This window comes from Schistocerca serialis, chromosome 6 (genome assembly GCF_023864345.2).
Source record: "Schistocerca serialis cubense isolate TAMUIC-IGC-003099 chromosome 6, iqSchSeri2.2, whole genome shotgun sequence".
NCBI classification, from domain to species: domain Eukaryota; kingdom Metazoa; phylum Arthropoda; class Insecta; order Orthoptera; family Acrididae; genus Schistocerca; species Schistocerca serialis.
In genome coordinates, this window is record NC_064643.1 from 311,858,073 (window position 1) to 311,871,502 (window position 13,430).

The 13,430-nt window shown below is 36.3% G+C and overlaps 1 protein-coding gene across 1 annotated transcript in view; it reads left to right on the top strand.

The window, feature by feature from the left end:
- LOC126484112 (uncharacterized) overlaps nt 1-13,430 on the top strand; it is a 273,492-nt gene that overhangs the window by 22,015 nt on the left and 238,047 nt on the right. The window contains exon 2 of the mRNA XM_050107490.1: nt 3,586-3,676. Coding sequence (XP_049963447.1) covers nt 3,602-3,676 — 75 coding nt within the window. The 5' untranslated portion in view covers nt 3,586-3,601. The remainder of the gene's footprint in view (nt 1-3,585; nt 3,677-13,430) is intronic.

Here is a 13,430-nt window from a genome sequence, read left to right on the forward strand (position 1 = left end):
CATGGTTTAAGGCTCATGATAGGGCACTCAGGTTGATGTCTTGGCTGGCCACGCGATATAGGTATGTGTTCTGAGGCGCCGTGTCACGGTTCGCACGGCTGCCCCCGTCGAAGGTTTGAGTCCCACCTCTCTCCCTCGGGCATGGGTGTGTGTGTGTTGTCCTTAGCGTAAGTTAGTTTAAGATAGATTAAGTAGTGTGTAAGCCCTCAGTACGTTGGTCCCATAGTCCTTACCACAAAAAAATGTCTTGGCCATCAAATTCGGCTTATCTGAATCTGATGAAATGCAACTGGGATGCTATAGGATATCGTCTCCGCGCCTACAAACCAACCGCCCATAAATTATGGCCAGTGTTTGACCTGTGCATAGGCATGGGGTGCCATAAACCTCTGGAAACCTATCAAGTACTTATCAAATCCACGGAAGCAGAGTCACTGCTGAATTGCATTCCAGAAGTGGATCAACCCACTTTTAAGTAGGTGGTCATAATGTTTTGGCACATCAGTGTATATACCAAATAAATTAATAAGAGATGGTACAGAAAACAGTCAGAACACTATTGCAGAAACAATGAAAAAAGCATGTCAAATGTAAAAGAATGCAAAATCCTCAAGATTGGTGAAATTTTCCGGAAGCTTGAAATTTAGCACAAACTTCAAATTTAGCATTGTGTGAGATTTTTTAAAATGGTTTCCAAAATGAAGCTTGTCTGCAGCTCGTGGTCTAGTGGCTAGTGTTGCTGTCTCTGGACCATGGGCTCGCGGGTTCGATTCCCCGCCGGGTTGGGGATTTTTCTCTGCCCGGGGACTGGGTGTTTGTGTTGTCCTCCTCCTCCTCCTCCTCCTCCTCCTCCTCCTCCTCCTCCTCATCATCATCATCATAATTTGTGACTGTGGCTAGATGACTGTGGAAAATATTGGACTTTGTATGGGCGCTGATGACTGAGCAATTGAGAGCCCCACAAACCAAACATAATCACCATCATCATCAACAATGAAGCTCTGTCTTGAATTCTGGAAGAAAACCCAAAGAGATTATGGCCATACCAGTACCCAGGAAATAAGAGTAGTCTGCTGAATTGCAGATACATATTTTGGTAAATAAACTATGCTCAAATATTATGAATTGCCTCGAAGAAAAAAATTTATTGACAAATAACCAACATGGATTCAGAAAATATCATTCTTGTGAAACTCAACTAACTTTTTACTCTCACGAAGTACTGAGCACTCTTGATGGGGTGTCAAATTGATTACATACTTTTTAGATTTCCAGAAGGCTTTTGACACTGTTCCTCACAAGCAACGTCTAATGAAATTGCGTGCCTATGTCTGCCATCTCAGTTATATGACTGGATTCGTGGTTTCTTGTCAGAAAGGTCACAGCTCGTAATAATCGACAGAAAGTCATCGAGAAAAACAGAAGTAATAATCTGTTGTTTCCTAAGGGTGTATTATAGGCCCTCTGTTGTCTCTGAGGTGCATAAACAATTTAGGAGACAATCTAAGCAGCTCTGTTGGATTGTTTGCAGATGATACTCTCAATTATTGTTATCTGAAGTCATCAGACGATCAAAGTGAATTGCAAAATGACTTGGCCAATATATCTGTATAGTGCAAAAAGTGGTAGTTGACACCAAATTATGAAAAGTGTGAAGTCATTTACATGAGCACTTAAAAGAACCTGCTAAATTTCAGTTACACGATAAATCACACAAATCTAAAGGCTGAAACTCAATTAAATACTTTGTGATATCAATTATGAGTAAGTTAAATTGGAATAATTATATAGATAATGTTGTGTGTGTGTGTGTGTGTGTGTGTGTGTGTGTGTGGGGGGGGGAGAAGCAAACCAAAGACGGAAATTTATTGGCAGAACACTTAACGTAACAGGTCCAATAAAGAGACTGGTTACACTACACTTGTCCACCCTCATCTGCAGTATTGCTGTGTAGTGTGGAATCTGCATCAGACGGTACTGACGGAGGGCATTGAAAATATTCAAATAAGGGAAGCTTATTTTGTGTTGTCCCAACAAAAGGGGGAGAGTACCATGGATCTGACGCATGAATTGGGGTGGCAGTCATTAAAACAAAGGCAATTTTTGCTGTGGCAGGTCCTTTTCATGAAATTTCAATCACTAACTTTCTCCTCAGAGTTTGTAAATATTTTGTTGGCACTCTCCCACATAGGGAGAAATGAACATCACAATCATATAAGAACAACTTGAGCCCGCATGGAAAGATTGAAGTGTTCATTTTTCCCATGCGCTGTTAGTGTGGAATAGTAGAAATGTAGCTTAAAGGTGGTTTGATGCGCACATTACCAGGCACCAAATTGTGAATTGCAAGGTAATGATGTTGATGTAGAAGTCCATACCAACAGCCTTCTCTTCCACAGTATTTTCTAATACTTGGTCATTTTCTGGCACTTCAACATTCAGTGCGTCTTTTTTTCCTTTTTTACATGTAATATCGAAAGTGAGCATCCTGCTTTCATGCAAGTAGTATTTAAAGAATTTGTAGGCCAGGAAATTTGGGTGTAACACTCATCAGATATTTGCAGTTTTCTTCTAGGACTATGTAACCCGCCTCTTTCTCTGGATTGTAAACAAAAAATACTTATTAAAAAAGGATAGTAACATCGAGAACTTTATTTGTATGATCATTTGAATAACAACAGATTTTGTGACAAACAAATAAAAAAACCGACCTAAAATGTCCAATACAGCAAGAAAAATAACGTATGGGAACAAATACTGCCATTAATTTTATTTTTTTGTATGATTGCCCTTGCTTTTAGGATTATTTTGGAAGAAATATTTTGGTAATCATCCCATTCTTGTTATGTGATATTCAGTGCAATGCTGAACCACATTTTTTTACACAGTAAAATACAAAAAGGCTAGTATACGCTCTCCTCTTGCTTTGGTTGGTTTATTTAGTGGTATTAGGGAATTTTGTTTACAGTCCTTGTACTTCAATGTGTATGACCACCAAATTTCACACAGATTGGATGATAAACGAAAAAAATTGTTATTTGTTTTCAAAAAGTTAGTAGGTGTTGTTTGTGCCATCCGTGTTAAAAAATGTCAAAACTTTGAAATGCCAGAAAATGAAAATGGGGAGTGGGAGGGGGGGGGGGGGAGAGGGAGGGAGGGAGGGAGGGAGAGAGAGAGAGAGAGAGAGAGAGAGAGAGAGAGAGAGAGAGAGAGAGAGAGAGAATGCTAAAATTTGTGGTGGTTCCTTATTTTTGCAGGAAGAACAGATGAGCCACATCTCGTTAAAATCTGAAACGGTGGGTGGGAAGATATTTCTTTCTTTTTTAACATGCTGTGACTCTTTACTGTGGGCTTATTGTCATTTTTGTTATTAAGGAAGCAGAATAAATGCAAAAATGCATTCGTTGTTAAAAATATACTAGATTCATTATTCAAGCATAGTGTTCAAAAATTGTGTTGTTGCCTTCTGTAATAATTGTAGTAGACTCAAACTTGCTAAATGGTACATAAATTTTTAGTCATGACAGTTACTTTGTTCCTAATACTGTACATGACCCAAACAGATCTTTTGTTGTTATTTTACAGAGTTGTGTTCATTGAAATGGATTCTATGAAGAAATATTGGATTTCATGCATACAAAATGGCAATATAAATAGCATTGTCAAAGATGTTAAAGTAAGTCCATGTCTTCATTTATGTTCTAAACTAGATCTTATAGAATCTAAGTAAAAAACAGAAGCTTTGCATGTGAACTGAGAAAGATATGATCTATTTCTATTCAGAATACATGACTATCCCAAAAAAACATTAAAAGCCATGTGAAATGCTTAAGTTTTTTTGAACAGCTAAGTTACTGGAAAAAGTAGGGACCAGGGGGAAAAATGTGCACTGTAATGGGTGCACTCATTAAATTCTTCAAACTGCATATCCTAATGGCTGCAGTTGATCTATTTAACATGCGGTCACTCCACATTAAAAGTTATCTTTTGCTGCATAAATACGCAATCAGAAATTGGTCCTGATTTATAAAATCAGAAGCATTGTTCAGGGGGCATAACTTGATGAGAACATCAGAGTAACCAGTGTAATGCAAAGAATACAGACAGTTAAGAAATATAAAGTCTCTATCAAAACTGGACACATTGTAGAATGATATATGCATCCGCTTTTGCAGCCATAGCTGTGGTTTCCTGAAAAATTTGTCCCATCTGTTGTGCTGCAAACCAAGACCATTCAGTCCTAAAAAATATGTAATTATTTAAAATTGTCCCCCGAATGTGTGTGTAATGAATCTGAAGTGTGTAATGAATCTGAAATGCCTGCACATATACTGTGTATGGAATTTACTCTCTAAAATAAGTTGTTGGACTTGTTTGTAAGGGAATTAGCTCAATTTGTTTATCAAGGGGAAGCTGCGGCATGTTTGTTGGGTGTTTTAACCATATCTTTGGAACTTGAACAAAGTGCTGCTCTTGGTTATGCTGCTCCCTTATTTTTTTTGGAGGGGGGGCGGGGGGGGGGGGGGGAGGAGGATAAACTGTTCTTGTACTGACAACTGACCAGTATGGGATCTTAGCATAAACGTCTTAATTTTTTTATGTCACTTCTCACTTGTTTATTTTATGGTAATAGTTTGATATGTAAGCTGCACTGTGATTCAAACAGAGTCTACAAATTGTAGCTGCTCCTGTAATTGGCAGAGAAAGTCACTTCAAATGTTGGAGTAGAGCAGAGATGTACCACCTACAGTAGGACCATGCCTAGCAAAGTAATGTGGTGATCAAACTTCGGGTTGAAGATACAAAGTAGATTTTTGGATTCATATTGGAAAAAAGAGGTGATAGCAGAGAGGGAATTAGTGCACTTGATGTAACTTTGTCTTACCTTGTGAAGCAGCAGAGCACATTGTGTTCTCCTGAGGAAATGCTCAATTTTTGAAAATGATTTTTCTATTTTTGTTTGGGTTCCAATAGAATTCAATAAATTATTTTTACAATGAATGTGAGGACACATTGTTGTGATAATTCAGCTCTTTAACAACACTTTTTAAACAGGACAAAATTCTTATTAGATGAAAATAATGTGGAATTTTCTATTAAGAAAATCAATTATACATTCACATTTGTAAGTGCAAAAGCTATGTTAATTTACTTGAATGAATGGTAATTAACATAAACCATACAAAGCATAGAAGTTTGTTGTACCAAGAAACTGGGATGCTTATACCCTTAAATTGTACTGCATACCTCATGAACATTGTCTTTCCTTATTCATCAAACTGAGATGAAATTGCAATGATCTCCTCTGTTTTGATGTTTTTATTCTTCCTTGGCTATTCATATTTAACTTTTTTATTACTGTATGAAAGAAATACATAAAACTCAAATCGGAAGCAGAAAAATATGAAACTATGCCTAAGTCAGACAACTGTGTGTTTTGAGTAAGATGACAATCTGTGCTGAGAAAATGACAGAAGACAGTTGAGGTAGCTGTACTGTTCTGTGCACCAATCACGTAATTCGTCTATAGTACTGAATGAACAACTGCATTCCAGGCGCCAATGGTTCTTGAGTATTTTAAACGAAGTGTTAGACACATCGATTATATACATTACAGCCCCTGTCTCCATGTACCTTTATCCTTACTGTTTTTATTACTTTCTATTACACAAAAATATTTGCACTTGTACTTAGGGGTTTTTGTGTTTTGTTACATATATGGTAATGTAGTTCCATTTTTAAGGTACTCTGTTGTGTCTCACCTCTATGCAACATATATTTTGAGACACTAAATGTAGTGTAATGACTTGCCTGTTGTTTTTATGTTAAGGACTCAACCAGCATCATTGGGAGGACAGTTAATAACAACTGCCAATTTGTTTTTTACTGTTTTTATGTTATTCAGGATAAAAAATTTTTATATATTACATAATTTCTTTTAATCTTGTTTCTACCATGTAGATTTGGCTTTGTTTGTGACCTTAGTGATTTACTGATTCCTATGTGAACAGCTGTATTTTAGTGTTTCCTATGGTAGCGTGTCTCAGCTACTGTGTTGTGGAAATACTATGACATCAAACACGATGTAATTATGAATCCAGTATTTTAATTCCTTAGACAAATGGAAATATGTTATGTGGTTTATTTTTTTGAAGATTGCATAAGAAACATGTACCAGGTAGTAAGCCTGTGCCCACAGTTCGTTGTAGGATAATAAGTACTTCATGCTTACGTTCTCCTACAATTCCATGGATCACTGGTTATGTTCTCTTCCAATTGGGATGTATTTTTCCCTCTTCTCCTATTGGTGTATATTTTGTAGGGTTTGTGGTGGGTCTTATACCAGCACTAGCGGGAAGTTGCGTCCCTGGCCGATATAACTCGGCAGTATTTTGCCAACCCTAATACACTGCTGGATGAAAGTAGTATTACCTTTATCCTCTCTTCTCAGAGTAGTTGTTGGTTGGTCTGGATCCTTCCGTGCCACCTTCCTGTCGATCCAAATGTGGTGAAGATTCCTGGAATGCTTCCGCAAGTTCTCTCCACTGCGCTACTAAGTAAATAGTCACACTTCTCAGAAACAGGGATGTATTTTGCTCAACATTTTCACTATTTCTTTTAACAACACAACAAACAATTGCTACGGTAATACCACTCTGTTGAGAGTACATTAAAAAACGTCTGTACATGTGTACTTTAGGACCTGAGGGAGCAAACAAAACACTGATAAAAAGCTACTGATGTTCAAATGTTCATTATGCTCTTGTTGGTGTGTCGTTTACTCCACGGCTCTCGTATTCAGGCACTTGCTGTACCATGGCCCAAATGACTCCTAGACAACCAGTGGTTGCAATACCATTTTTACTGGTCCCCTTCTCGTCGGCTCCACCACTGCTCCACATTCACTGCATAGAAGAAAGGAAAACACACAGTTTCCCTTTCCCACTAAATTTATCCTTATTCAACTTACTCATGTACATATCCTGCCACTCAGACAAGAGAACCTTGTGCTTAAGTCTCTAGTTACATACACATTCTTGTTAACAACTCTATTGTTATTATCCTACTCTTACATCATAATTCTACCTTTACATAATCTCTCCAACATAACTTTTTATAATTGTTAATGATCACTCATGACTATGTCCTCTTAAATACTTAACTGCTTTGTTCCTGTTTGGCAGATTCATTCATTTTCTTCATACTTGTAATATTACTTTTCATATCTTATTACTTTCTTTAATACTATATCTACTTTTATAGATCACCCGAAGTATCTGAGGAACGTGCATTGTAATACAAACGCATTATTTGTCATTAATGTTCTTAAGTTCCTTTTAATTTGTGATCCTCTTGACCTCATAAGCAATAAACCATTTTTGTTTTTTGATTTAAGATAATTTTACAATCTATCTGCTGGATACTTGTGAGACTTTTATTCTGATACACTTGGACATCATAATATTATTTGTCTTTAAATAGGTAAAGCAGTATTAACTTTCATTACATAGATGGCTTATCTTTTGTTATTATACTGGTTATAAACTTTCTGAGTTTCCATTGTATTGACATCTAAGTATTCTCGTTGTAGAGAACTTCTTTAATATCCCAACTTCCAAGAGTGCGGACTTGTATTGCAAAGCCTTTGCGCACAATAATGTGGAGGTGTAAATTGTCTCCACCACTGCACTCAGACCCTTCTACCTCTCTACTATAAACCATTTGGAAAAACCTCTTGTTATTTATTACCAATTTCAAGTATAATATATGGATTATCCTTTCAACAAAACTTATCCTCCCTTCCACCAAAGACCACTTCTGCGTCTTAGTACAGTAAAATATATCTGTTTCATTCAGTGTGGTAGTGTCCTATATTAATTCTAATTCTACTGTGGGTACAGGTCAATCCCATTCTTGGTGCCCCTGCCCGCACAGTATAGGGCAGCCTTTCTTAGGTCCACCTATCTACCTTTCATTCACCATTCCTAATTAGAGTGTACACTCTACATTTCAGATATATTTAAATCTTCCATTACTTTTTCGTTTACTTTCTCCCATATTACTATGAGGTTCCCTTTTGATTTCCATGTCTGCACTCTATTTCAGGTGTTAAGTCTTTTGCGTACTACCTTCTCCATATTTTAACCCATCTATTGATAACACTACATGTTCTTAATTGCACTCTATTCTTTCTTTTGTTCTCTCTTTTCTGAAAACCCAAGCTCCAGCTAGATTACCAATTCAAAAACTTAGTTTCTACTGCCGTCTTCTGTTAATCCATTTTCTGTACCTGCACCCTGTCTTCCTATTTGTGATTCTATTATTATAATCACATCAAATACTATTTAGTACTTAGTTGCTTGTTCTCTCTCCCCTCCTAATTTATGACATGACTAAATACACACACACACACACACACACACACACACACACACACACACACACACACACACACACAAAGTTAACTGTTGGATTATATTTCTTTAGTTTGTCGGCATTATATAAACCTTTCTCCTGACCAGTATGTGGGTCAATTAAATAGTATGCTTTCGGGTGTGGACAATCCACGATCTTAAATGGTCCTGCACATTTCGGAAAAATTTCTGTATTTCCTTTTTCAGATTTGAACATGATATTCTTCTTTTACCAACACAAGCTCGTTTATTTCAAATGTTTGGTTTATTGCTGACGTATTATAATTTTGTAATCTTTTATTAGCTGATCTATGCAATTGATTTTCGACTATTTTGTCTAAGTTAGCACTTTCTTCCTGTTTTACCTCTGGCCACTTGAAGAATTTTAATAGTGGTTCCCCTATAAATTTTCTTCGTAATATTTCTGCGGGAGACAATCCCGTAGACAAATGGGGTAGTTCATTCAAAACATTTGAAATTCTGGCACTAATTTTGCCCAAGTTGTATGTCTTGTGAACAGTAAGTTTTACAAACCATTATCTGTTAATAATCCTTTAGGTTTCCTACCTCTACAAAATATTTGTGCATACAGTTTATAATTGTCTCTGTATTTGCTTGTTTAATTGGGTATAATGTAATATATTTGGACCAACACACTAATAGAACGTAAATATATCTGACACCTCCTTGACTTGATGGTAATGGTCCATAAAAATCCGAAGCTGTTAATCATTTAAAGCTCTAGGTATTGTAGGATACATTTTGTAATGTGTTACTTTATTATTTTCCTTCACCTTTTGACAGACTTGACATGTCCGTAGTAATGACATGTCCGTAGTAATCTAACAACTTTCGTATCTAGGTGTTTAAATTGGTAAAACTTTATCATATGTTTTATACAATTCATTATTCCAAAATGCACATAACCTTTATGTATAAAGAAAGTTAAATCATTTTGTGCTCACTCAGATACACATAATTTCCAATATGATGTATTTGTATTCTCTCTCCAAAACCGCACTTGATTGATCACTGTCCAAAGTTCGTCTTCTGTGGGCAGTAACTTATTTTTCTCATACTTTAACATTTTAAGATTTAACTCTTCTTTGTCTTTCATTCCTTGCCTGATTTTACTAGCTAACACATGTACTTCATCTTTCGTGTAGCTTATTTTCATAAAATTTATATTAAAAATCATTCCTGGTCCAGTAGTTCTTTGAGAATTACTTCTTTCTATAACATTATTATCTAACATTTTACCCATTTCTTCCTGTACTTCCTGTTTTACTTTGATAGGTACAGGGTAAGGTCTACAGAAAAAAGGTTTCTTGCTTCTGATCTGAAAACTACACACACAATCTCCTATATACCCTGGTTTGTCTATAAATACATCTGAGTATCTGCATATTATTTCATATAGCTCTTCCTTTTAAGTAAGGGTTAACAGTTTCTGATTCATAATTCTTTGCATACAAATCAGCTTTATTTGCAGTTTATTGTAGATTACTTACATCCTTCTTCATTGAACTCATATTCGCTATTAACCGTAAATTATTACTCCCATTTAGTCCTTGAGATCGATCTGTCTTAAACAATATCTCTCTATTATAGTTCTCTAGGATGCTCTTGAAAGAACCACTCTGAAAGTCTATTACCACTGCATATTTCATTAACCAATCTACCCCTAGTAATACTTGCATATTTATTTTAGGGACTATTAATATGGTTTGTTCGAACACCAGATGATCTATTTCAAATGTAATCCTTGTGTTCCATTTCACTACATTGCTCTTAGTACCTGTAATACCTACAATATGTACTCCTGTAACTGGCAACTTAGGAAATTCCTTTATTCTTCCACTTAATAGCCATTCATCCGAAATTATTGATACTTCGCTTCCTGAATCAATGTAAATTTCCACTCCTTTGTTTCCTATCCTTCAGATTACAATTGGTTTGCATTGCAATTTTTCTAAATTTTCCTTTTCCGCTAATAACCAATCGTTAATAGGTGATATTTTACTATAAGTGATCATTTTACTTATGTATGGGCTGAGTATTGTTCTGTGAAATCCTGGGATTCTGGCACTTGACCCAGGATTGTTCTTGTTTTCCGTCACTATGACCAGATACCAGCTGGAACTTACTTCAACAATACGCTGATTTGCCCCTGTGTCATTATTTTGTGGCATATTTATTTGTTGGTTTTGAGGTGTAAACACCTGCGAGTTGATGTTATCAGTCTGAACCCCTCTAGCGTTATTGTGATTTAGACCATTATCCCTGCTGTGAACAGTTCCATTACTGCTTACTCCATAATAATTGGAGTCCTTTGTCTGCGGTAAGGAATTAGGAAAGGATTTGTTATCCATATTCCCCGTATTTCGGTCATTCACTAAATAATTTTCATTTCTTTCAGTATTCAGTGTGTCTAAACCTTCAGTAAACGTTAATATCTCATCATAGCTTCCCACCTTCTATACAATATTCCTGGTATATGGTAAATGTCTAATGAGTACTTTTACTAAGTGCATTTCATCTGTTGGATCATCTAAGTACTTTCTCAAATGCCATTCTCTGTACTTTTTATATGTGCCCCATGAATTATTGTATGGGGTAGGGTCTAATAACTTTAAGATTAAGTTTTCCTGAGTGCTTGAAGACTACTACTTCCTCTTAAAGCTTTCCTCAAAATCTTTCCAAGACACAAATTCTTCTGCATGAGCATTTACCCATTCCGCTGCGTCTCCCATTAAATATCCTAATGTGAAATCTATTTTCTTTAAATCATTCCAATTTTTAAGTAAAGATTTGGCGAACACTCGTAAAAAATAAATTGGGTGTACATTACCGTCTGTTTTATACTTTAGAAATTGCATTGCTAAATTAAACCCATTATCTATGGATAAACCCTTTATTACATCTTTAGTTACTCCTGTCATAGTTTCAGATTTATTATTTTCTAATTCCTTTTTATTATCGTCTATTGCTTTCCATATTCTATCAAGTTCTTTTTTACTGTTAATTGTTCCTTTCCCAGAAGTGATTTTGTCATTATTTATTTCTGTTTTGTCTTTTACTTTTTCTACGAATAACTAACCGTTTTTCCAAATGTTTTATAGCAGCAGATGTCCCTGTAACAGCGTTTTCCTCTATGGACATGATACACTTATTTGTGTCTGAAATACTAGCTCGTACCGCTTGAAATCGGGAATTCACATTATCTACATAGCCCATCCACTGTCGGATTGTTAATGTATGTACACTTTCCTGTAAATGATCTGTTAACACTTGTTTAGGTACTTTTTGCACCTCTATTGCCACTGATTCTTGTAATTCATTTACTCTAGAATTTATTTCCAGTATTTTAATGTTTTGATCATAAATTTGTGCGTTAAAGTTAGATTCTAAGTTAGCTTTAACCTCTTGTATTTTATGGTTGAGTATGTCATCGATTGATTCGGTAACTTGTTCCTTAATGGACTCACCTAATTCTACTTGTTCCGCTCTCCATCCTTCCCTATCCTTCTCTGCTTGTTCTTTAATTATACCTTCTAGTATCGATCTTAACTCCTCGTTTTGCATTGCCATCTTCCTTGTGATTGGCATACACTTTTCATTACCAATCGACAATATTAATATTGAACCCTATACTCACAGATATGTCTCTACTTCTTTAAATGTTTACGGCTCTCACTTTTGTGGAACTGTGAACTGCTGCGGTTGTAGAACAGCAGAAGCCGGTGCTGAAGTTGAAGCCGATGTCTGCTCCTGTGATGCGCACTGCCACTGGCTGGACAATACAGCACCCCATACTTCCGTAACTGCTCGCCGCTATGCGTTGATAACTCCCGCTGGATCAATATCTGCCATGTGCGTTATCCCGTTGAAACAATTTTGTTAAGTTTTGAACTAATTCTGTGCACTCAATGCTTGTAATATGGGTGCACTTTCTGCTGCCACTGTCTTCTTCTTCTTATCTTCTTCTCTCTCTCTCTCTCTCTCTCTCTCTCTCTCTCTCTCTCTCTCTCTCCCCCCCCCCCCCCCCAACAGTAAATTATAGTTTCCATTTGTTATGTGTTTACTAATCTTTCTCAAACAATTTGTTCAAAAGAAGCTTTGAATTATTTTTGATTTCTTGTTACGTTGTTGATCGCTGGTTGCCAGGGGCAACTTCTCAATCTTTTGTTCTTTGGAGTCGTAATTCTGACTCAAATCAATTTTCTGCACTTACTTACTGGTGCATTCTCCGTTTGCGTTTTCCAGGGTTGCCACATGGGGTATATTTTTCTCTCTTCTCCTGCTGTTGTATATTTTGTAGGGTTAGTGGTGGGTCTTATACCAGCACTAGCGGGAAGTTGCGTCCCTGGCCGATATCACTGGGCAATATTTTGCCGACTCTAATACACTACCAGATGAAAGTAGTATAACCTTTATTCTCTCTTCTCTTAGAGTAGTTGTTCGGTTGTCCGGATCCTTCCGTGCCACCTCCCTGTCAATCCAACTGTGGTGAAGATTTCTGAAATGCTTCCACAAGTTCTCTCTACTGTGCTACTAAATAAATAGCCACGCTTCTTACAAACAGGTATATTTTGCCCAAATTTTCACTATTTCTTTTAACAACACAACAAACAATTGCTACGGTAATACCACAGTTTCCCTTTCCCATTACATTTATCCTTATTCAACTTATTCACGAGCGTCTCTTGTTGACGGTTTCCCAATGGTGTGTTGAGATGTTTACAAATGTCCCGAAACTATATACAATCCAGTTTGCATAAATTCTTACATGCTTGTATTGTTATCATAAAGCTCTCCTTTTTAGACTTCCATGTAGTATCTTCATACTGTGTAGCTCTTACAGATATTTTAATTTTTTTTTTAATTTTGTAATTATCTGTACATGTTATGACTGACATATGATGATAATTGTCTTTGATTGAATACATATATATTTCGCAATGGTATTTAAATTTCTATCATTGTGAATAACGCTTTGCTATATGATGCTGAGGG